General features: G+C 39.2%; 1 protein-coding gene across 2 annotated transcripts in view; it reads right to left on the reverse strand.

Annotated features, from left to right (window-relative positions):
- Positions 1-20,097: 20,097 nt before the first annotated feature.
- LOC124154436 (hypoxia up-regulated protein 1) overlaps positions 20,098-27,076 on the reverse strand; it is a 42,620-nt gene continuing 35,641 nt past the window's right edge. For both annotated transcript variants that reach the window (XM_046528149.1, XM_046528150.1), the window contains exons 16-18: positions 24,961-25,033; positions 22,793-22,999; positions 20,098-21,117 (exon numbers count right to left, since the gene is read on the reverse strand). In XM_046528149.1, coding sequence (XP_046384105.1) covers positions 21,071-21,117; positions 22,793-22,999; positions 24,961-25,033 — 327 coding nt within the window. In that variant the 3' untranslated portion in view covers positions 20,098-21,070. The remainder of the gene's footprint in view (positions 21,118-22,792; positions 23,000-24,960; positions 25,034-27,076) is intronic.

Raw genomic sequence — 27,076 nt, forward strand, 5'->3', positions numbered from 1 at the left:
GAAATAACGAAGTGTTTTTCATTGCTAACTTATAGTCTTTTTTTATATTTATCTTCCTGGAATCGATGGAATCGGAATCGAATTAAGACGATCGATTCTCGATTCCGATTCCTTGACCGAGAATCGGTGGAATTGAGAATCGACATTTGGTATCCACTTATCCCTGGTATTTTGAATGCGATATCGCGGTGACACTTGGGTAAGTAGCTTCCCTAGCGAGCTCGGAAATTGAAAAACCATTGGGGGATGTTGCGTGCTCTTCCTAGAGCAGTGTTTCCGTCCGTGATTTCTTAAATTCCACCCTCTTCCCTCCAACACCCTCCCCCTGTAGTCAATCCCATCCCTTCCTTCACTGTAAATACATCCATTCTATTCCCTTCCGATTCGCAGACAATACCCTTCTACAAAAGAGTCCTAGAAGTGGCATTGATAAAAAAATCGCCAAAGACGACGCCGACTCTCTCTCTCTCAAAATAAATAAGAGGCATTCTCTGCTCAGTAACCCCAGCAACAAAGAGATAAGAAATGGAGTTTGCCCAGGAAACATTTCAATATTTAAAGGCGAATTAAACTTGAATGGATACAACTCTGCGAAACCCAGGAAACGACACTGCGCGTTTCCACACTATTTTTTGTAATTTAAACGTCCGCTCTGCAGAACGGAATACTGCACTTTTGGAGTTTCGGTTGTGATTCAAGGGCCTGAAAATAAATAGCAAGAAAAGGGCTTGCGCGAACTGTAAAAGTCCTCTCGGAGCTGCAGTATTTCCTTCTCCCCTTGCCAGCTCGCTTTTACTTGGTTGTTTTCAGGGTCCGTTGCTCTAAATGCTTCTCTCTGAAAACTTTTAACTCACCCAAAACTAAGAGCTATAAACTATCTTAAAAAACTTTTCTTGACTAATTACATGGACTGCTACTTACTGCAGCCTCATTAACATTTTGCCTTTCAGTCTAGCATTAAACTGAACAGTTTTGATTGGCTTATTACATTCTTTTTACCAGCAACTATTCAGAACCTGTATTGTCATTTTTCAATGATTTGAGCGCTTTTTGAGCTAAATATCCCCGCTTCTTGGGAGACGACCATATTTTACAGAAGAAAATAAGAGAGGCAGCACAAAAATCACCTTCGATTCCCTTGCGAGCGTAAACTGATGAATCGGGCTAACGCGACGCGAACCTATTTCGTTCAAGGAGTGGGTAATACAAATGCGGCTTACTATTAATTTCGTGGAAGGAGAGGAAATTCCCAACCCACCTCCCAGATTAATCTTCTTCGTGCCACTTATTTGGAGTGCCACTGTAGAGAAATGTCAAAGGTATTAAAATTAAACATCACATCTTCGAAAAAAAAACAGTTTTATCAGTTTTTGGAATATCAACATGCTGTTGTTTTCATATTAATCTTGTTATATTAATTTATAACTGTATAATTAATTCCAGTGCTGTAGTTGGGAAAAAAATTAGGCGGTACTCACCAAAACTTGCCAACAGCTGAACATGCATTATACTGTACATCCGACCGCGATTGAAATGTCAAACTCCAACTCTTACATTAGTTTCAAGTTGTGCCACGAGATAACTCTGAACAAGTAAATAATCATTTCCGATTTTTCTTCCTGGATTCCATTGGACAATTTGCAGTAGGACTATATTTTACAGATTTACATTTTACAGATACTTTATTTTACAGAAGGTAGTTTAACCGGTACGCTTATAAGGAGTTTGGATTTTAGGGGGTACGCCGTACCGGCCCAACTACAGCACTGAGTAATTATGACTCTTTACCCAAAATTTTAGTTAGTGCATTATAATAATTTTAGCAATTAAAAAATGCTTCAAAGCCCATGGTACTTTTTGGCTTAGAAGGATATGCTGATATCTCGGCCCGCGGCACTTAGAGGGTTAAGCCTTTTTTTGCTGAGGCAAATGATGACATAATTCAGCAGTTGGATGCCGAACGTTTTCTACAAATGATACGACGTGGCCCGGTCTTCCCGTTGGCGCCGCGTTTTTAAGACTGGAAGAAAGTGCAGTTTTTTTTAAAATGGTAATACCAAAATTCTGCAACATTTTTCCAACGCCACATTCTCTCCAGGTTTGCTTAAGGCATTGACCTTCCCATTCAGTGGCGCAGCGAGGGGGGGTTTTGGGGGATAAACCCCCCCCTAGAGCTCAGAGAAATTTTTAAGTTTAATCCATTTTACTCATTTTGATCAGTATTACTTATATAATAGTGTTAGGATTTATCAAATATCCCTCAGAAAGCCGTAAAACTCGCCATTTTGAACCATTATTCATAAAAATTTTCTGTAGGAGGGCCCCCGCAACTCCTGCTTACCCTGGTGGGTATGCAATACCCCCACACCCGTAAGTATTAGTTGTGCCTAAATCCCCCCTAGCCTTAATTCTTAGCTGCGCCCCTGTTCCCATTGAATTAGTAATAAAATAAATATCACATCACAGTGTTAAAAATTAGAAATATTTCCCTAAAGGACTTAAAACTCTTCACTGAGCGCTTCCCTATTGATTCTATAAATCCTAGGCACCTCAAAATTTTCACCTTCCCTAAAAAAATAAATGCTTTGATGCGCAATTGAACTCACTCCTGGGAGACCTCCAATCCTCAGCCTAAAATATCAGCGCAATCTACCTGAAAAATAAGTTCAGATGCGCTGGTCCCAGCTATGCTCTCCAGGGTTTTAAATGGATCGAAATATCTCACAGCGCAATGGAGTGTACTTTTAAAAAAAATAAAACCACGAGAGACGTAAAATAAAAATCTCCCGATGAAATCTCTGGCAGGAGGTTTTAACCCGGACAAAATCCCAAATGGGAGTGAGGTACGGAAGAGAATTTACCGATCGTTCATTCTTTTCATTCTATTCTTTTAATTCTCTCCATTCGTCGCGGAACAATCGGAGTCAACAATGGGCGATTCGATTTGACGATTAATCGCAGCTCAAGCTCTCAAGGGGTGGAAGGGTTTATCCCGTAATTCTAAATGGAAATGACCGCATTCGGAGAAATGTTTGATCTGATTTGATCTGTTCAATGAGTCATTCATTACTCGAGGCAACACCGATGACACGTTGGAAATGCACCATTACGTTGCAAAATGAGCCCTTAGAGTGAACCTTTACTCAAGCGCCGTAGGCGGTCACTTATTGAACATCCAAGCAATTCCCATATTTGTATATATCTGTGTAATCATCCGAATTCGAGCCTAAATTCGGAAGCTCAGAATAAACCCTCAGACAATCCAAATAAAAGCATTTGTCAGCAAAGGAAAGATCTCCGTCAATCTTCCTTTCGCAAAATCCTTCTCCAATTCTCCGAACGGTTCGATAAATCCTTACCCAAAATCAACACACGAATCCTAATCCGGCCTCAACCAAGTCTGGTTCCTTCTCCACACCAAACTCCCTCCATATATTTGTATAACAAAACAACTCATTCATCCCAAGCACCGTAACGCCTCTATTTTGATCTCTCGTAGTTCTATGTCAGTGGACACCGTCCGGAAAGAAAAGAAGAGCCGTAGAAAATCCAGGGTGAACCAACCGGCTCCACTCGCAAGCAGCGGTAGCTAATCAAACACTCTCGGGGCCACAAAAACGGGGCGTGTAAATAAGTAATGCCCGCCATTGGCAACCGCTTGAATCAGACCGAATGAAAGGGAGTTTCGCCAGTACATACTGGCTGTCTACTCGAGTATCCTGACCTCAATCCTGGTGGAATTATAAATAAGACACCACTCTTTTCCATCAATGATATCATCATCTTGTAATTAATTTTAAATCCTGGCTTAAGGGTACTTATAACACTCTCCTTACAGACATTTGGGACTAATACCCAAGTACCCCAACAACATATATACACAGAGATATGAAACACTTGAAGAGAAGTGAAACACTTTGAACTTTCCACATAAAAATTTATTAAACTACAGCCGACATTTTTCACTGTAATGCAGCGTTATCAAGATTAAACCAAGAAATTAACCATACCAATATAAATATAAAATGACCGTTGGTCTAAATTTGGTATTTGGGTGTGGGTTTAAAATTCCCAACCCTCCCTCCTTCCACCCCCACCTTCTCAAATGTTTGCGAGTGTGTAATTTTGTATTTACATTGGTATGGTTAATTTCTTGGAATAGTCTTGATAATGCTGCAGTGTAGCGAAACATATCGACTATAGTTTAATAAAATTTTATGTGGAAAGTGCAAAGTTTTTCACTTTATATCTCATAATGTATCTCCACAAATTATCTGCCTCATTCATCCGATTCATATAAACACAGCCTCAACAAGTCACTTTTCCATTAATTTTTCATACGCCTAAACTGCCTTCTAATCATAGGTTAATAATTTTTCATTGATTTATCTTCAATTTAAAAAAGAAAAAAGGAAAAAAAAATATATATAAATGCTTCTTAAATTTAGCAATTGCGTATTCAGGTAAAAAGGTGATAATGACATCAAATCAAAATAAAATATCAGTTTGGCATTAAAAATATATTTAAAATAAAAATACGTTTTAAGTAATAATAACATAAAAAATAAAATATCAGTTTAGTAGTATATTAAAAAGAAAAATGTTTTAAAATCGATTCACCAATTGGAAATTTCATAATTGTTTCCAAATTTATTCTGTTCGTTATCAAAAGTGCTATTATTAATTTTATTTTCTCCTACAAATCAACGTATATCACCACAAACGTAAACTTATACGCCAATAATATTCTCTGTTTTTGTAAACTGGCTATTTGTGGTGAGTCAATGCACTCACCGGTACTGAATTTTGCATATGCGCCTTCGTCGCGGTCATTACTTCATGATCAAACGACACTCACCTCGCTACTGATTGTGAGTAAAATAATCTGCTTGCCAGATGGATTGAAATTATAGTCCTAAAGGATCCCTCAGTCGCCATTTAGAGTTGCCGTTTATAAACGCCATTTGGAGATATTTCTTAGATGAAGTACCATCGAGAAATAAATCAAACGATTCGCTACTGGAAATACCAGAAATACTTTATGATGAATGTGTCATGACCTTTTGATTCGTATTTATCTTGCTATTTTTAGATATAGGTCACTTTTATTTAAAAAGTAACAACAAACCTTCGTGCCGAAGTTTCGCAATCTTTCATGGCACGTTTCCAGACTGAGAGACCGTTTCGCTCATGTATCAACGTGCAGACTCAACTGCTTATGGCATTTTCAGGATTAATTCCTTGTGTTATATGTACACTAAGAAGGAATTTTTGCGAGAAAGAATTTTTGGGGTAGTCTTTACCCCATAACAGTTATTTTTTTCTTCCGTAAGAAAGCCAATTGATTCCGCGCAGATTTTTTTCTCTTGCATTTTTAAATTACATCTATACCCTTAATTCTGAGAAAAAATTTATATTATTTAGCAAAGAAAGGAATGCAAGCCGTTGGGTAATTATTTTAATCAATGTTCCTCTAACTTCCGTTTTCTTATGACTATTCTATTATTAGATTTAAATTAATCCATGTTTCCCAAATTCACAAACATAGATTAATAACGGTTAACTAAGAATAAATTTGCATTCAAAACTAATTTTAAACCGTAACTATTTTTTCACCTACTCCTGTAAACAAGAAACCAATATTTTTATTATTGCACAGGCATATTTTAGTCTTCATACCTATCGAATCTCTACATCTTTCTAACACAAGTGCCATTATAAAAAGTTGGCGTTTGTGAAGAGTTGGAACAGTTTCAGTTAAATGTGCTAATTCCTGAAAAAAAATCTTAAACCCTGATAATGTAAAAATAAATTTTGCGAAACTTCGCTTCGGCGAGAAAAATGGTTGATTTTTTATATTATTGTAACTTATCTCCAAAAGAACAAGATACATTACAAAAATATCCTTTTTAATATTTTCCGTCCACTTTCGTTAAAAAATTGGGCTTTTCGTGTCATGTTTAAAAACGGAATTTCGAATTTTGACCTATTGAAGCAATCCCAGCGATGGTACAGCGAACAGATAATACCTAAATTACTGTTTCGAAATCATCGTTATTTCGACAAAAAAATATTTCACTCATCATAAAACAAGCATAAGGATGGCAAACCTTGAAACCATACTACTTTATGAACAATTAGTAAATAAATGCTGTAACTTAAAAAAAAACAAGAATCGTTACTCTATCGATTACAACACAAAATATTACAACAAATATTGAAAAAAGTAACTATATTCGTTGACTAATCTTGAACGCTATATACATACATTACAATACTAACATTTGTATACGGCAGCTCTACAATTATCCCTATCCCAAGCTAGTTCTTTCATCTCCTTGAGGCTCTTCATTGCCATTTCCTTTTAGATATGCTCCCGGCAAAACACCTCATCTCGGAAGTTTATATGCCAAATATTTCCATATCTCCGTAGCATTTTTCCAGAGAGCAAGTATTCAATGTTGATACCGACCAGTTGAATAAATACTACGACCAATCCTTGCCTATTAGAGTGTGTAATTCTTTTTCTTACCCCGTTCTAATCCACAGATGGTTCAAGAAATGTCAGCAAACACAAACTTCTCATTCCTCCAAATTTCTACCGTCAAACTTTTTCTATCTAACTAATTTACACCGCCTCGTTTTTTCCTCAGAGGCGTAGCCAGGGGGGGGCTCCCCTCCCCCTCCACCCCCATCCCCCCGAAATATAAAATACAATCATTTTCCTTCATAAAAGAAAAAATATGAAAAATAATGAATTTAAAAAATATTTCTTCAACAAATGCGGTTTTTCTATTATGAAAAGTGTTAAAATTAGTTTAAAACCCATTACTGAGTACCCCGTTTTTTCAAAAATTTCCCCCCTGAACGAAATTCCTGGATACGCTACTATTTTTACTCATATATTATTGTGTTATTACCAGAAGGCCGTGATCAATCCAGAAGCAACGGTAGGTACAGGTATACAGTGAGTGCAAGATGTATTCGAACAGCTCTTTTTCCAGCTAAAATTTCCATTTTCTCTGTGTTGCGCGTATGTTTCTGGATTGAAATGATTCTCATCCTGTACTATAGACACTCTTTATTCATGCGTACACTGCAGCAACAGCAACAAATAATAAAATTTCGAAAATTTAAACAAAATAGAAAAACTTCAAATGTGTCGCACAAAAAGTATTCGGAAACCTGAATTTTTCATATAAAATAAAGTCATAAGGCACACTTTACGCAATACTTTTTTTGTTTTGGGTCCTTCTTGATCTCCCGCAGCATGAATCGGTTGTCACAGTCAGTCAATTTCCGTGGACATCCTCTTCTGGGCTTGTTTAGAACAGTCTTGGTCTCTAATCTTTGGTCTTGGTCTTCCCGAACCGATTTACTATATCGTACTCAGTTGACCTTGGTCATCCTACAAGACCAGTTATTTGTATCAGTGACTTACATTGATTATAGTGCCTAATAATGAGCTTTCGCTCAGCTTCAGTCGTCTCAGTTGCCTTTCATCCCATGCCTGTCAACACCTCTGGTCCCCGTTCAAACAAAGATGCGTTTCACTAAACCACATCCAAGGGGAAGCATGTGCGCTCACAGCTGGACAGCAATAACACCGGTGGACTCCGATAAACGCGTATAAATCGACGTGGGTCTTGTGTCCGAATACTTTTTGCGCGCAATTTTTTTGCATATTCGTTCACTGGATTTATAGCAAAGTAACATCAAATTCTCGTTCTCTCGATTTCTTAACCTTCACCGGAGCAGTAAGTGATAATACAACATTCATGTTGAATCCGAAGAAAAAGTGAAATGAAGTCAAAATATTAATAGTGGCTGGAAACTGTCCGAATACTTTTGCACTCACTGTACATTGAGTGAACATTCTCCAACCGCAATCATTACTCAATTAAAAGCACTAGGGCCTCACTCGACAACAATTCACAGCGGGATTTTTCTACCATGGACACCATTGTTAAGGGAACCGTCCGGACGCGTCCGTTCCGAAGTAACCATGACATACTGCTTGTTAGTGGATGCGTTATCTTTTCGTCTGTTTTCTGCAGTTGGTAATTATTGCGCAATTTCACTCGGTTCCCGATGAAGAGGCTAATAGATACGCTACACTCAAAACAATGGAATGCTCGTTGCTTTGCCCCGTGGAAGGGAGCGAGCGGTTGAAGCCAGGCTAAAGCCAGTCTGGGACCTCCACACGTTGCCGACATTCACGTATTTTAAATGAGAAAACGCGAAATGTTCGATGGAAAGGATAATGGAAATTTTCAGGCGGAAAAACTGTCAAATGGGATCCAAGTAATTTATAATCCTAGTCGCGATCTCAACCGAAAATGTGCTGAAAAAATATTAAGAGTTGCATGTATTTTAATGGGGCGCAATTCTAGCGGTCCTTCTCAATATGTTTGGATGCACAATTTCTTGGCCTTGGCATTTCTTGGGGAGGGGGTATCAGCATTCCATTATTTTGAGTTCAGTGGGCGTGTAAAAAACTTCCATGTCCACTTTCACAACCACCCTACCGAGTTCAACCCAATTTTGACCACATTACATGACACACAAAGAATCTTCGAGGGCTGCTCGAAAAGCAATGGGTACAATCAGCCTCACGGAGCGCTCACCTTTGCTCACAGAGCAATTCTACATTTATATCTACGAGGTGCCGTGCAAGTCACGAAGAACAAAGAACCTCCCCGTAATCAGTAGGCGGAAATTTTCCATAAAGCGGCGACGTTCAGTGTCGCAGCAAGGGGGGTTTTGGGGGATAAACTCCCTCCCCCCAGAGGTCAGAGAAATTTTTTAAAAAATGTTTTAATGTGAAAAATTTTTAAACTAATATTAGGGGGACGGATAACTCACGAACAAAACATCAAACTATTCACACAGCCGTAAGACTCATCATTTTGAACCATTATCTTAAAAGTTTTCTAGAGGAGGGCCACCGTACCTCCCGTTTACCCTGGCGGGACCATACCCCCCAAACCCAACAGTATTAGTTGCGGCTAAAAACCCCCTTAGCCCTAATTCCGCAGCAGTATCCTAGCAGCGCCCCTGGCGGAATCATATGGGGAAATGTCGAAAAATTTATGATGAAAATTGCACATATCGGAATTCCCGAACAGTCCCTTAGAGGATGGAAATTAAAGAACAATCACTAGATCATCAAAGCTTTAGAGGCGCGCTGCAAGCAGCTCGGGAAAGATGCCCTGGATTTCGTGTTCAAAAAGATTCAAAGACGATGGAAAAATGTACTTGATCCGAGGAAAGCTACTTCGAAAAAGAGCATGTAGTACATTTGTAAGATTGAATAAATATTTTTTCCAGCAGAGCGTAGTTATCATTACTTTTTTAATATCCCTCGTACCTTCAGAAACATTAAAATTTAAATCGAGTATCTACCGTCATGTTAACAAGATTGGGAACTAGGACAACATGAACTCATCCCAAGCTGTGGATGTCACAAGCCAAAATGAAGACAACCTCTCTTAAGTCAAAGGTACGACCGACAAGATAAGCAACATCCGTGAACACCTGGATATTATGAGGATGCAAACCTCCCTCCCGACCAGTTTATTTATTGGGGACGGATTATTCGCGTAAAATTTACGCTGGTTTTTTTTAAATTTCCATTGTTGAAAGAATCTTAGTATACCCTGGTCAACATTTTCCCTCTATCTCAAATACATACTGAAATATTACATTGGAAAAAATAATTTAAAGACAAAAGATAAAATTATTAAATTTGAGATACGGTAAAATTTTGATAACGGCCTACTTTATACACCGCGAAATTTTCAAAATAATATCATACGTTTATAGCAACTTATCCAAATCGAATACCGTCAGTGTCCAATGCAATAAATAAAATTTAGTGGAGTGTAAATTATTAATTTAAGGTTAAATAAATTAACTCAATAAATTCAGTGAGTTATTCCAGGCTTAATCTGGTGGAATGCTAACATTAAATTAGAAATTACGGGGAATATTTTGTTTTATCTTCAGAACCTGAAGATAAAAGAAAATACAGGTTGTTTCGGGAGGATCTGCTTTACTTTAGGACGTGGTAGTGGAGACAATTTTAAGTATTTTTTGTCCTATAAACATGTGATCGCAACTCCTTAGTTACCGTGCTATGGCAACGCAAACATTCTCTTGGTTGCACTCTGCCGTTACCATTACAACGGTTTTTCTTGGTTATCGAGCCTTTTCAACATTTCATTTAATACTCCGGATTTTTTTAGACGTTAAATAATAATCAAGGTTGGACGTAATAATTCGATTGTAACTGTCTGAAACAATTAATCTCAAAATGGATGTGATAGCGCAACCGTATCGTTGAAGCTCTCGTTTAATTAAGCTAAAAGATTAATTTTAACTTTTTATTCACCAAAACTTAGCAATAATTTTAGTATAGCGGTCCCCATAATTCTCCTAATTCCTCTTCCCTTTAAGAAATCGACTGCATCTCATCTATCCTTCGCCTCGAGAAGCACGCCTTGAGAAAATGGATGCACTGGCGCACGATACGCGGAAGAACTACATCAGCATTTAATGCCATCTAAAGTGCAGCGGATTTACTACGATCCACGCCCGCGCGAAATGCCCGGGAGGCCTCCCGTCAAGTGGCCGGTAATCCACCGCCATCGTCGAAGATGAGTCCCCGGCACTTGATTTTGTTTGCACAACTTCCTTCATCGAGTCCCCCAGAAAATATTATCACACCGGCGTCTTGAGTGATTTGCACGGGTAATCCGCGTCACTACGCTAGAGACACAAGTTACTAGGATACTCTGCAATCCCTAAGTACACCCGATAACGAAGAGTTTTCGATTTGAGGGATTTAAGCTCAAATGCACTCGAGTAGCAAGTAGTCAAACAACAAAAGGGCTTGAGTAACTTTGGGGCATTCAATATCCGTTTTAAAAAGAAAAGATATAAGCATTAAAACGGCTACTGCGAATATCCTTGTGAATACTGAAACTAGTTCACGTGATGACAATGCTTAAGCCTACGAGAAAAGGATCGATTTGCATTTCGTGACAGTCAACAGTGCGACGCTTAAATTTATGAGTGAGGTAGTAAAATTGACAAAATTAAATTACTGGCTTAATTAATAGGCGATAACGGTCGACAAGAACACCCGCGATTTGTTATAACTTTTCAAATTAATATTACGAAAGCTCCCGCGGTAAATGGTTGATTTGATCATTTTTAAGGTCTTTCACCACGTTGCTTGATGGCTGATGACCATAGGCGTATTTAGGGGGGGAACGTGCACTCCCCCAGACGCTTGAAAAATAGAAAAAAAGTTAATACGGTTATCATTACATACGTATTGTTTTTTTAGCATTGTGGAGCCTCAATCATTCAATTTCATATGAATAACTTTCATCTTAAAATAAAGAGAATATTTCGTTCAGTAATTCAAGGGCGTAACAAGGATCAAAACTAGGGGGGGCAAGGTATAGGTAAGATTTGAGCATGGAAAAGGTGACTAAAATCAACATTTTAAGGAAACTGTAACGGCTCTTTATTAGTTTTTAAAATTATTTGCTTGAAAAAATATTATTTTCGTTGAAGACATTTGCGATTTTTGCTTCTAGGGGTGCAGCCGCCCCCTCCTGACCCTCGCTGGGTACGCCAATGCAGTAATTGTTGCAAGGGCGTACCCAGGATCATGACTAGGGGGGTGCAAGCCATGGTCTAGGGGGGGCAAGCCATAGTCTAAAGGGGGGGGGGCAAGCCAAGTTGTGACATTTTATCATGGAAAAGGTGAATGAAACCAACATTTTTAGAAAATTATGACAGCGGTTTATTAGTTTATGAGATTATTTCTTTTAAAAATAGTTTTATTTTAGTTACATATCTTATACTAATAAATATCATTTTTCGTGGGTTTAAAGAAAATTTGTAGAATACTTTCGTTTCAATTCAGTTCTGATTTTTCTTAAAGACTTTTGCGATTTTTGCTTTGCAGCTGCTCCCCCCCCTTGCCTCTCGCTGGGTACGCCCATGAATTGTTTACATATCTTGTTTTTAATCTAAATTATGAGAAGATCATTTGCCTGTAAAACCCTTGCGCCCTCCCCCACCAGAAAAAAAAACGGATACTCCCTTGCTGATGACGAAAGTTTCGCCGGAAATCTCGCTCAGCGGCGGATACAAATGGGAGGAGCAGGGGGCGCCCCCCCTCCCCCTTGCGGGTCCGCTCGCATTGCCGAACATTACAGAACCACAATTGCAACTTTTTTATATCATAGGACATCATTGTCTTGTATTTGCGTATAATCAATTCAAATAAAACTATCTTAAACTTTGCATGTAACTTGATTATGTTTCATTACGATAAAAGCATAGGTAGCTCAAATTATCTTTTGCGCCCTCCACTTGAGTTTCTTCTGTATCCGTCACTGATCGCATCAGCATCTTCAGGTCAGAAATAAAGTTAAATGCAGAATGAGCCCGAATGTATTTGCCTTAGGAACAGTTTAACCAACCGGGATAATATTCTCAGTTATCTTGGTTTTCGAAAACTCGGTTAAAAATATTATCTCGATGATCTGAGTATCGAGTTTCACCGTTCCCGTTTTATCTAAGTTTTCAATAAAACCGAGTAAATAAGAACATGTTATTTGGCTGGGGAATATTTCATACCTCTGACGTCGAAAAAACAAATGACGGTAGGTAATCGCTTGTAGAATTAGTTTTCATCTGCCTAAGCAATAAACCGCATAGTACAGAGCAGCCCCCTGACACTTCCTATCCCACTCTATTGGGAACCCATGGTCTTTTATTGAAGTCGTTTCCTCAACCTGCCGCACGTTTGCCAGGGCGGCGCAACGTATTCTGGAGGGCAAGAATTAGCGGGTAAGTTAATTTCCGTATTGTTGAGCGCATACTACAGGTGAGTGGAAATAGTCATTTTTGTAATTAATTAAGATTTAGTTTTCATTTATTTTCAAATATTAGTCTTCTGCATTATTTCCTTATTGTTCTACATTAATATTTCGTGGATATATATCGCGGATCTACTGAAAAAAGGAAAATGCCGTGGACGTGTGTGGTACCGCGTTGCACCACTGGTTATGGCCACAAGACTTCGGGGATTTCGCTTTTTAGAGTCCCCAAGGACCCTGAGAAGCGATGAAATAGCTGTACGATTCCTTTTTTTGGTGTGCTAAAGCTCCAAAATTTATACATATTTTAAATTACAGGTTCTGCTGTTCCAGTGGTCAATGTCATTCACAGTGGAGGAATGAAGTAACACTGAGAAAATGCAAGATGTGCGACGGCTTTCATCAACTATTCATCATTCTCTCCTACTAAATTGAATCTCTTAGAATGATTAGTAATTAGAAATAGAAATTAGTAATAGAAAGAATTAATAGAAATGTTAAATTGTGAGTACTTAAAATTTATTTTTCATGACATTACCTTGCATTGATTGTATAAATAATCTCAGTTTCAATAGCATTGTGTAATCATTCTGGAAATGTAGATTTGATATGTGTGTACATTATATTAGTTGGAAAAATGTGAATCGTTTTCATTCTTAATACCTCTTTCGATGATTTCTTTTAATGCAGCTGTTATCGATGGTGCGTGCAACTCTCATGAAAAGTACATTTACCGCGTATTAGCAGTATTAGCCTGTGGTTTCTGTCATACTACTCATCTTATTTTTGGGTGAGGGATAATATTTCAGATTTGCCAGCACCTGAAAGTGATCAGACATCCGCAAATCCCTCGGATTATATCCATTGCACTGTTTTCGTGGAAGTTTATTCGGAAATTATTTGCAAAATCTCTTTCGTTCTTATCTTTCATATGGTATTTTACTTCCTTAAATCTCAAATTATTCCTTTGGTGAGTAGGCAAGCATCGTTATAAAATAGCCTTTAACGGTAATAATGGTACTCAACGATTAAATATGCCTATTCTATACCCGCAAAACGTCCCTAGGATAGAATCGTTTTTTTTAGGTTTGCTGTGCCCTGCCATTATTAGTATCACTTGATCGAGACTCAGGAGATTAAAAACATTAACATACGTCACTTCATAAGAAGTATTTCACTTCGGCCTTGGTAAGAAGCCGTTTGCGTTTATGATATTATATTTGTTGATAGTGTTTGAAAGCAAGGAATAACATCTATGTTCTTATAAGGCCGTGGAAACATGCCGATGGGCTCAGAGGCAATGGTGCGTACGTAGCTTCTATAACAACTTATATTAACGTTTACCACAAGATAGCTATAAATAATTATTTCCTTAAAAATTCCTTTCCTCACTACATAAGGTTTTAACTGCTGACAATCTTTCGTTATGGCTGTAACTGATTTTACAAAGGTATGGAAGCAGACGAAGCTGAAATCCAACGCCTTCCATTTGATTAATACTCACGTATGAGAACGATTTCTAGGTATTTTTCGCTATAAGATGTTAAGTGCATGTGAATTTGTTAACTAGTAACCACTTTCGATGTGTTTATATTCATTTTTGCCATAAATTAGTTCATAATTACTGAAGTATCTTATACAGATACGTAGAAAACGTGCCCTTCAGGATAGGTGGCGCCCCTACCGGCCTCAACGGGAAACGGCTTCATTAAATGACCATGCCTGAACGGAGAGTGTCCAGACCTCATATTCTAAGACCGTGGTACAGAGAAACTAATAGAAACGTTCATTATGGAATGGAAAGCAGCAGTGCTATTTTGAAGACGAAAAAAAGGCTTATTATGTCCTCTTCCGAGGGAAAAATCTTTGTAATTCTTGCAAAGGTAAGTGGAAATAAAAAAACGCATCGGGTGGCCAAACTGGCCAAGAACGAGGAGTGGAAGAAGATTGCGGCGAGATTTAATTCTTAGGGCTTAGACCCCCAGCGTGACGAAGGAAATCTCAAATCTACTTGAGAAAATTTGAAGTTTGAGTGGGAGGAAGGTGGCAGCTAATGGTGAGAGTGGAAAGCATTCAAACCGGTATGTATCTCCGTTGTTGAGATAATTGGTCACGAAGTAGTCAAATTACCGGATTTAGCAAAGATTATAAAAGCGCTCCGATCGGTCAGAAAATTGGTTTCTCGACGTACCTACCACGTGGTCTACATTCCAAAAATGACATTTTTGAAAAATCGATTATTTGACCCCCAAATATACACAAAAAAACGAGGCATACAGACAGTTGGCGACACTGAAATAGAGAGAAAATTTAGTGCTTCGGCAATTTTTCCTAGAGTTTCAGGCGATTTTAGAGGGGGTCGATTCTATGACTCCCTGCATTTTTCCGCTAAGTTTAGCCGAGAAAGCTATACATAAATCACACAACGCGAAGAAAGCCCGGAAAGCATGATCGTGTTAAACTCAATAGCAACTCAAAACATAACAACGCGATTGCAATTTAGCCCCAAATTGTGATAAGGAAAGGGGAGGTTGATTAACAGGGCATTAAGGCCGTTCGTTGCACACGGGGCACGGCATTGCGCAGGTTAGAACTGCATTAATTTTTAAAATGGCGTGAAATTGCGCGAATGCATTAACGAAATTAAAACAGGGGCTATTTTTCCATCTCACGTCCACGCATTCTCGCATGCGTTCTTGCAATTCACCGCTTTACCCGACGCAATTTTGACTGCGCCTTCGTAAATACGTCAGATTGTGCAAGTACGTGCCCCGTGTAAAACGGCCTTAACCCATTTATAGTTGCTTTCTACATGAAAACTCTCAAGGGGTGGGCATGGGCGTACCCAGCGAGGGGCAGGAGGGGGCAGCTGCCACCCCTGCCACCCCAAAAATCGCAAATGTTTTTAAGGAAAATAATATTTTTTCAAGCAAATAATTTTAAAAACTAATGAAGAGCCGTTACAGTTTCCTTAAAATGTTGATTTCATTCACCTTTTCCATGCTTAAATCTTACCTACAACTTGAACAACCTTGACTTGACCCTCCTCCCCCAAGTTTTCATCCTGGGTACGCCCTTGGGGGTGGGGGTTGAGTTTTGGGGTTTGAGAGGGGGTCAAAGAGGAGGCTAGTGGGGTATACGGTACCCATTCTCGATGTTATGTTTTCCGTAGATGCTCATAACTTGGCAAGACTAACTAAAAGAATGTTAAAACACAACTTACTTCATGGTGAACACATTAATAATGACTCCAGAAGTATTAGAAACATGTGACGTGGCAGCTGCAGGGGGGTCGGACGCCGTTAAGGGGGGCACGCTCCTTTGCGATCCAACTTCGAACTCCAGTACTTCGTTAATGACTAAAAGATGTGACAAAATAGACACACTTTTCCCCTAACAGAAAATTAAAATTGCATCTCAGTACTTTACCCTATTTTGGTGCAAAATTTCTATTTTTCGATTAGGGTTGCGGCACGTGTTAACAAAATCACGTGTCAAAAAAATCACACACTTGTAGGATAGAACCTATTATTTTACAGATTTTCGACAAATGAGTTGCACCCTGGATCCCACTCCTATATTTATAGTAGAATAACATGAAAAACTCACAGAATGAGAAGTGGTCAGTCAGGTAGAGCAGAGGTGCCCGGAAGAAATCTCCACATCCGACGATGGAAAGCAGCGATGGTCACCAACACACGATGGTTGAAAATCCCAACATAAACCGAGCCGTGTCCACGATACTTCGGCGTCTGCATCATCGGTCGAGTATCCGCTCGACCTCGAAGACTCGAGAGGATCAGGCTGGTAGGTAGAATATTAGCATCCCATCCTGAGCGCCTGGGCTCGACTCCAGGGAGTAGCGGAGATATTTCTTAATACGCCCGAAACCTTAGTTGAGTGCTGCGCGGAGGCTGCTTCGTAGCACTCCGTCCGACGGATGCGAAACTATGACCAGGAACCTTGGCCGTCTTTTCGGACGTAGTCCAATCCTTAATCTTAGGAACTGTGTGGAGAGGCTGCATGTACAAAACTCCGTCCGTCGGATGGGAAGGTATACTGTGGCCCCTTGGGCGTCTTTTCTGACGCAATCCAATCCTGAAACACAGGTGCTATGTGGATGGGCTTCGCGTACTCTACTCTGTCCGTTGTATGGGACGCTATACTGTGGTCCCCGGAGCGTCTTTCCTGACGAAGCCAAATCCAAAACTTGGGTGCCGTGTAGAGGCTAACTTTGACTCCGGGGTTCCCTCGATTCCCGCCTAGGGCGCAAATAACTGTCAATCGCCTCTTCCAAGTGCGCACACACCGACTCCACAAACGGATGAGAAGTAGACCGTAGGTCCGTTCGCCTCCTCGCCTTCGCCCACGATCAGGGCAATTGAATTGCTCGGAGGGTCAACCGCAGCCGTTTTCTCAAGACTCCGTGAACTCGATAAGGCTGGGTTTGGGAAGTGCGATGACTAAGTCTTCTAAACGGGCTTCTTTTCCCTCGCGAGACCTTCCCTTCGGAGTAAGCTACCAGCAGTGGCGGTGGCAAGGGATTTGGTTGGGGGGGCTCCCCTCTGGGTCTCATCTTATATGTATTAGGTAAAATGGCTTCCAGAAGTTTTGCATTTTTGAAGGTTTGACGATTTTGACCGTTTGGTTCATTCGACGCAAATCATATAGGACGCGGAAGTGCGTAAGCGACCTATTTTTTCCGGACTCTCCGTTTCCTAAGGAGGAACACCGTGCATGGGCGTACCCAGCGAGGGGCAGGAGGGGGCAGCTGCCCCCCTATAGATGCAAAAATCGCAAATTACGGAAATTAATATTTTTTCAAGCAAATAATTTTAAAAGCTAATATAGAGCTGTTATATTTTCCTTCCTATGTTGGTTTCATTCACCTTTCCATGTTCAAATCTTACCTATAACTTGCCCGCTTCCCCATTGTTTTGATCCATGGTACACCCTTGACACCATGCCCTCTGAACTACCCAGCAGCCCTCCTTAGACAAGTTTCTTGCTCCACCACTGGCTGCCAGTATATGCATTGGCTGATTAAGGGGGGTTTAAGGCAAGGGGAAAATTGATAAGTAGGACATAATTAAGGTGCTCTCAAATGTATTTCACCAGGTTAACAATCAATGCTTGAAAATAATTGATTTATATCTTGAAGTCATTTGTATAATCATATAAGACCTCAGATGCATTTCATCTTCCAGGAGTTGCATACCACCAAGACGCTGCAGTTAGTAAGGTTCAAATAATGAACTCCCCAGAACAACGATCTTAATCCACCCCAGAGCATATGGGATCCTCATGAAGTGGGATTAAGAATACTCGCACTTTTTACCCCTCAATTTGTAGTTTTTTGTGACACATTTACTTGTTTAGAACTTATACTATCGTCTAGAAAATTTTCAGGCCAAATGAAGTGGATCTTTGTCAATACTTTCCTGTACCTCAAATATGAAAATTTTATGGATAATGAAAGAATAAATTTCGTTAGATTCATGAGCCTAACAAAGTTAATTCTTTCACTTCCCCTATTGGACAGGTTTCACAAAGTTCATCCTTAAATTCATCAGGTATTTTAAAAAAATTTTACCTCAGTATTTTCTCTGATATAGTTTTCTATACTATAGATTCATAAAGGTAGACAGACCAAGATGGTAGCATGAGTTAAAAATAAGTAAATATGTCAAAAAAAAGGACAAATTTGACCGTTTGAGAAGGATGTTAGCATCCCCTTAATGGCAGAGTCACAGCACGTGTACATGAAGATCAGCCAGATACCTACGTTGAAGGTCGATATGATAATTTAATTAGCCTTACAAACCCACATTAACAAATAGGATGGGTGCCAGGAATGACATTCATCTCGCCTCATCATCGAAAAGTAGCATCGCCAGACCCAATGGCTGTTCTCACCTGGTGGACGACCGAAGAAAACTTCATGAAGCAGATGGCTGTATGAAAGCTGTATCGTCAATATCATTTTCTTTACTTCAAAAAGTTTTCATGGGTTGTCCACAGGGTTGAGTCATCCATTTGGGCCGATGTTTTGATCCTCGACTCCAGGATAATTTTCAAAGCGAGATGAAAATCATCCGAGGAAGTTGTCCGTCATATACAAATGCAACCACAGGTTAGGTGACTCATGACTGGTCAAAGGAGGAGTGTATATCAAGAAAGCCTCCTGATTGTTTGACATTATTACTGTTTTCTGTTTTCCTCCTATCAATTTTCCTCAGTGCCGATTTCCTGGTGCCATGTGCAGGAAAAAATTGAGAAAACGGAGATCAGAAAATGGGAAGAATAAATTCAGCCAATCAGGGGCCTCTGGACCCATGAGAGAACCTATATATGACATTCAATTTCCAGTGATGGCATTCATCTTCCCTCCATCATCTTCAATTAAATGATCAAGATGTCACATTGACCCAAATGGCCCATCATTCGGTGGACAACCGGGGAAAACTTCTTAAAGCCGATACATCAGGAAAGCACCAAATCCTACATCATATTATTAATCTGTCAAATAAGTTGCATATGAAATATTTGCATACGATGTAAAGGAGTTTTTGAGAGACCATAAAAAGGGGAGGAGATTAAGGTAGACTTTGAGAGGGGGTGTCCATATTCTTGCTCTAGAGTTCATGATTATGAATCCATTGATGATAGACTGAAGGAAGCTAGTAGTAAATAATAATTTCTAAGATTCATTCCCTATAAATGAGCATTCTGACCTGCTGGGAGCTAGGTGAAAAGAGAAAGGGAGAGCGGAGAGCAAGCAGGCAAAAACCATTTAGCCACTTGCATGGTAATAGGCTGGTGGTTGTCACCAATGACTCAAAATGGCATCATTTGGCATCATTGCACATTCTTTAAGGAAGACCAGAGATGATACCGACTGGTGTTATCAGCAGTGAATGAGTTGACTAAGCTGGAGCTGAAAAACCGAACAGGGTTTATGGTCCACCAGATTATGTCCCCACTTGCAGACTTCAAAAAAATCCATTCTGAACGCAAGACATGAATTCAGGAAATTCCTAATTACTTCCATTGCTTTAATTAGGAAATTGCTTTTACCACTCCTCATGATTCACAAGGTTCTCGGCATTTTCACTGAAAAACTTTTTTAACGGCAAGGATCTTGCCTAGATTTCAGAATAGTGACATGAACACCACATAAATAAATAAACTCCAATTCGTTGCAACAACATGTATGGTTTAATGACACCATAACCACCACAAATAAATACTTTTTAACAACTATCAGACCACTCTTCCTTTCTAAACCCTCCAAGACAAATTTCAGTTTTTTTTCAAATGCAAAAGGAGACAAAAAATTAAAAGAAGGAAATCACTGGAATAGATTGGATCAAGACACACCACTCAAAAGGGCAATTGCAAATTTCACACACTTCCTTCAGCTGATGAATCGTTTTTAAAAAAAATGAACCTGAATGCACAAAATAATGAAGATGAGAGAAGTACAACAATGTCAAAGTCAAAACTATCCATGTCCACTTTGTGCAGCAGGCTTTGAGGCACCACCAAACAGTCTCGTAACATAGCAATTGGCAAGAATGCCAAGCTCTTTGCAAGATTTCCAAAACATGGTGGGTGACTGGTCCACCAATGAACGTTCTCCTTTGATTAGGTCACGCCACACTATAGAGTCCAGCTAAGTCAGCATGACCTCCATCACTTTCTGGGAGAGAAACTGTCCACACGCAAACACCCAACATATACACACACACGCACAGGTAGGCACATACACATCCACGCAAAAAGCAAATGCACAAGGGAGGGGCGAGCATGCAGCAACGCCTGCATTGTCCCGCATGATGGAGGGGGGGGGCGAGGGCTGGAGGCCGGATGGCACCTCAATGCAACATGGAAGAGAAAACTGGTAGCGAGAGGAAAGAGAGAGATCTCCCTCTCATTGGAATGAAGACGATGATGGGGCCATAGAGCCTGTCCAACTCCCACTCATGCCCCCAATCCCTGCGCAAATCATTCACTCATGATGCCCTTGTGCAACACACAAAGACTTCACAACTCTATAGTCTCACTCATGCAGAACACAGTGCTCCTCCTTGAGAACACGATAGGCCACCATTCAAAACATTTCATACAATCAAAGTAATTTTTCATATTTTAAACAATAAATTACGTTAAAGTTCACCGTGCGCCTTCTCCTCATCTAAACTGCTTTCGACCCCTGCAAGTAGAGACCACAATGTTAAAAGAAAGACATTTTCATCAGTATACTAAAAATATAACATCCCCATAGGATGGAAAATTTACAACAAAATTGAGAACAGATCAATTTATCCACATAAATATTTGCTCCATCTTTTAATGCCATGAACATGACTCAATTTTCCTTAAAGTACTCAGAGGACACTGAATTTCCATTCTATTTAGCAATACATCGAGGCAAGGGTTCACGTTACGAAAACAAAACCCTGACATTGCTCTACCGGTAAAAATTGAGAACAAACACACCACCACAGCTTTAATTGAAATTTGGAATGGAGGGAAGTTTGCATGAGCCTCAATGAAATGTTCTTAATTTTCAATGCCTTAAAAGACCAACTGGGACTTGAACTCATTTTGGTAATCATTCAATGGTCAATGGTACACCCAATACTTCAAGGACCCAAGAAAGCAGGTGGGATGAATTGGATGGATGAGGCAGATACTTTGTGGAGATCCATTATGCGATATGAAGTGAAACACTGCACTTTCCACGTAAAAATTTATGAAACTACAGTCGACATGTTTCGCTGCACTGCAGCATTATCAAGACTAAACCTCCAGTATGGTTAATTTCTTGATTTAGTCTGGATAATGCTGCAGTGCAGCAAAACATGTCGACTGCAGTTTCATAAATTTTTATGTCGAAAGTACAAAGTGTTTCACTTCATATCTCAAAGCAGGTGGGGATGACAGGGACACGTTTCGAAAAACTTGGAAAGAACAGGGTAAGATGATCTTAAAAAATACAATACCACGGCTAGGATGACACATGGAGATACTAAGAGAACCACAACTGGAAGCCATTTTATGGTTGAACACAGGGGACAGCAAACATATGACTTGTGTGCTGTATTAGCCCTCCAGAAACAATTTCATGAGGCCCACAGAATTATCAGTAAATATGGATTTCCTTTACCCCCAATGGATAGTGAAGATTAAAAAATCTCATTAGATTACCAATACCCCAGATGAAGCCGTGCCAATTAGAATGTCTGCCTCATAGGCACATACATTTTGCCAAGTACTAACCAAAGTGCACTGGAAGGGTAGAGGAACTGGGAATCAAGGACTAGAGTGCCTTTCATATATGATAGAATTGGATGAGATAATAATCAATTTCAAATCAAAGCAAATGCTTGAAGGCTTACACTATTTGAAGAGTGAACAGAGATTACTAGTATATAAATTAAACATCCACAAAATTGAACAAAATCCAACTTTGAGTTTCACCTTCAATGTAAAGTCACAATTTCAGATATCCATTTGTAAAAAAATAAGCTAAAACACCATTTTTTAAGGGCTTTACACGGGGCACGGAATTGTGCAGGTTAGAACTGCATTAATTTCTAAAATGGCATGGATTTGCAAAAATGCATGCACGAAACTAGAACAGGGGCTATATTGCCACCTCATGTCCACGCAAACCCGCGCATGTGTTCTAGCAATTCACCGCTTTACACGACACAATTATGACTGCCCCTTCATACACACGTCATATTGTGCAAGTACGTGCCCAGTGTAAAACGGCCTTTAGAAACGAAATATTGGTTGATAACATCAAAATTCAACTTCTTGCTGCATACACTACAAACAATTTACTAAACCTTTATATGAGAAAATACTCGATAGGCTACCTGCAGATGTTGTCTCCTCCCCTGCATCCTCTCCCACATTAGCTGTCGTCCCGAGGACATCGTCCGTCGCAGCATCTTCCTCTGCCCCACTTTCTGCCTTATCCTTATCCTCCTGCTCCCCTTTCTCTGCTTCTTCTGATGCTGGTGTCTTGGGCGCCTCTTCATTCTCTGAAGAACCACCAGAAGACGAAGACTCAGATTTATTTCCTAGGTAGGCAGAAGAAAGTAAGTTTGAGGATCTACTCATAATTCACATTTGAAGGTTGGAGATAACAGGTTGATGCCTATGCAGTTTTCCTCTTTATTTACAAAAATACAACTACATACAATGCCATTACATTATTATCAAAATTAAGACCTCCCTTAAAAATACCGTGCCTATATTCACAGATCAAGGAAGCATGGTGACCAAGTGGTTAAGAGCATTTGGCTGCTGACTTGATTGTCCTCGGTTCAAATCCCAAGTGATGACTTCAGACATCCCTAAACATTGACCCTCGTAGTACAGGGTAGTTCATGAAAGGAGCTGGTAATGAATTGAGTCATTCAAATGATTACAGATTTGTTTGAGGTAAATTTTATTCTCAACTTTCGAGACCAACCTCAGAGTTGAAGCATTAAGTGAGCGATTCGCTAGCTAGAGCTAGAGGAAGAAAGGGGAAGGTGGTGAGAAAGGTCGACTTGAACTGAGAGAGATTTAGCTAGAGAAAGAGGCAATTCAGTTCGTAGACTGGGGCATATCTTCATTTTCCGTTCCCTCCTCACCTGTCCATTGTTCATACGAACTTTTCATTTCCCCAATTTCCAGTCCAATTTCATAAAATTACACAGACTTTACATCAACAGTATCTGGGGATTTTATAAACTTATATATTTATAATATCTACATCTCCTAGAATGTGGCAAATAAAAAAATCACACAATGATATAAAAAAAGGGCAGAAAATCAGTATAAAGATTCAGCTTTCAATAAAGGTGGTAAATGAAATTGTTTAATATAACCTTTTGCACGAGAAAAATTACAATTTTAATAATCCAAATGCAATTCCAATGGCAATGAGAAGCATGTAGACAAAGAAGATGCATGGATCATACCTTGGCAGTGCGGGGTTGTACTCTGAGGGGCTGATCTGATTGTGGAGGGTAGTATTTTGCAAACATAAAAGCATAGGTTAAAAAAAGGAAAATTTGATCCTCAAGTTCATTAATTTCATGTTTATCATAGTCATGGTACTTTTATTAGTCCCAAAAAACTCAACTCTGGATCCTTCTTACTTTGGGCCATCGTGCTTCCCTGACCAAATGGAGATGTGAACATTATCAGGAAAACATCACTCACTTGGTGATCAAACTGAGGGCTGGTTTGGATTGGCATGGCAAGAGATCTCCCAGACTGAGTCTGTGAAGCTGGTAATGAATTTGTCATTCGAATGACTACAGATTTGTTTGGGGTGAACACTATTCTCACCATTCCAGACCAACCTTAGAGTTGAAGCACAGGGTCAGCTTGGGAGATCTGTAATCTCTATTTTTCTCACAAGCCTGTCCAAAAATGGAGGTGAAATACACAAAGGTGCAGCACACACCAGTAACTACATTATTATAATTACATATTTTTATTAATGACAAGCTTAATAGTAATTATTGAAATTATCGGACGACTCCTTCACATATATGTTAAAAGTGGTGACATGAGGATTATGTTTCTATTAGGGGAAAAACTAATTTTTTACAAAAAATCATATTTGTTTCAATCTTAAGACTCAATTAAACTTAGCTTAAAGTGATGATGTACTGCTGAAGCATTGCAAATCACATTTTTTGACCCTTGACCAACTTTTACAGAGCCCTATGCAAGATATTATGAAAAAATATTTTCCTGCAAACCTGAAGATGATTCTACACTGACATTTGTATTATTTTAGGTATTTCTGACAGCTGATCTTTTTAAATGATGTAAAAAGAAGATAGACACTTGGTTTTGCAATATTATTTGCTGGCACAGTCTTAAGTTTCATTATCTTAATGTATTCTAGGCATTCACAAAATAATTGTAAAATACACATTCTTATAATAAAAAGGTGTACAGTGATTTATTCACTACGTTAAGAGTATAATTAATGTATTCCAATGGATAAAAATCGAGAGTGTAGAAGACATTCTATTACCTTTGCTTGCTGCATTCAGCTCCTTAGCTTTGTTGGCCTTCCAGATCTCAATTTTGTTGAATAAGTACTTCAACTAAAAGAAAGAAGATTATGATTTAAAAACAAACAAAATGTAATGGATATATGGGTGATATTTGGTGACACTTCCACCACCCCACCAAACCCTTTATTCTGAAGGTTGTGCAATACATGCGTTCACATAATTTAAAGCAATAAGTATAGATAGTGAATCTTAGGCTATTTTGAATTAATTGTGAAACAACTCCTGGTATTTTATGCAAATAGACCCTATCAAAAACAAAGTTCTTGTCTGAAACTGGACAATGTGGTGAACTAATTCCATGGAAACTGTAGGGAATCAGTGCAAAACTGAAAGGGAACTTAACCCTTAGGCTGCGGGAACATTTTTAAGCGGTTTGTATTATTGGGATGGCCATGGAGAGTTAAGCTGCAATCCATACAGTGCGTAAAAGTGCACTTGCAGGGTTCCCACTCTAACTACATTACAAAATTCACGGTTTTTTTCAGGTTTTCACAGTCTAAATGTCATCAAATTCACTGATTGTAGATAAGGCATTTTAGGCAGAAATATTGATCAAGTAACAATCATCGGCCACACCTTAACTAAAAATGTAACAAACGCAACAGATGCCTTGAATGAAAACGCAGCAATGACAGTGCTATCTCTTATAGCGTCACCTGTAGTAGTAAAATTCGGGTCCAGTTTAAGGGTTTGAGTGGGAAAATGGAGAGAGCAGGGTGGCAGGGAAGTGAAGAAGAGTCTGATTTTTTGCCAGGGTTAATGTCTTCCAATCGCAGGCTTAAGGTGAATGTGCTATCATGGCGCACGGACCAATTAATAATTGCGCTTCGAATACACGCATGCAGATAAATTTCTGGACAGCGTCTGGACGTGACTCGGCCTTGAAACATGATCCGAACATAGATTTTTCTTTTAATCTGTGTATCGTAGATCTCCAATCAAGTTTGAGAGATTTCTAAGGTTTCATGATGAAATTCACGGCTATTTCCAGGTTTTTTCACGGTAGATGAAATTCACTGCTTATTCACGGTTTTCAGGTTTTCACGGTTGAGTGGAAACGCTGACTTGGGTTCTACCCAGGTAGCAATAAACGTATTTGGAAACTGAAGAAGGTAGTCGAGCAATGGTCAAACGTTTGAAAATGTTTTTCCGCAGTCAGTGTGCAAAACGTATAAAAACGTTCCCCCAGTGTAAGGGTTAAGGAAATAACATGGCAAACAGAGTAAACTACCAATTATGTATGTATCTGGCCTCATGATGGGCAGAGGCAGCACATATAATCAGAAAACACTGACTATCCAAACTTCACATTTCTTACTACATATGTTCATAATTAACGTAAATCAAACAATATAGATATGTATACATGTAGTCCGTTATTTAAGATTACTTTAAGGACTCAAACCAGTCTTAACAATGAGTGCATATAAAAAGTAACGTGTGAACTTTCCTAACTTCATTATGGTCAAAAAAAAAAGGTTGGTTTTATGATGAATTAATGGATTCCAAAAGGTAAATTTACCACATCCTACCAAGTATAAAAAATGCAAGCCCTCAGCCAACCAACGAGAGGCAATTCTTTTGATTCATCTGTCATGATGTCATTAATTTTCCCCGATGTAATGTACAAGATTCCCAGTATTTTATCCTATATCCCTGATTTTTTTAAATCCCCAGACTTTTTCCTGTTGCTGCTGATTTCCCTGACCTTCCCTTGTGATACACCAAAAGGCTCCCTCAAATCCCTAGTTGACCCTTAAACAATTTCATCTTCTTTAATTAAATATTAATGGCATACCACAAGACCCGAAGCTGTAACCAGCAGCAGGCACATATACCAGTACAAGTTATCATCCACCACTAATTCAGGATATTATTCATCATGAAATTTCACCAAAAGAAATTAGTTAAAACCATGGCCCTTATATGCTGGTTGCTAATCTCCGGCTCAGGAGTGTTGCCTTGACGGACACTTTTACCCCTCAAACCCCTCAAACGCCTCCCCTCAAACACAACTCTGGGCACAGTCGCGCTGCCACTAGGGGAAATATGGAACTAACTGCGATTTCTCCT

This window comes from Ischnura elegans, chromosome 2 (assembly GCF_921293095.1).
Source record: "Ischnura elegans chromosome 2, ioIscEleg1.1, whole genome shotgun sequence".
In the NCBI taxonomy this organism is placed as follows: Eukaryota; Metazoa; Arthropoda; class Insecta; order Odonata; family Coenagrionidae; genus Ischnura; species Ischnura elegans.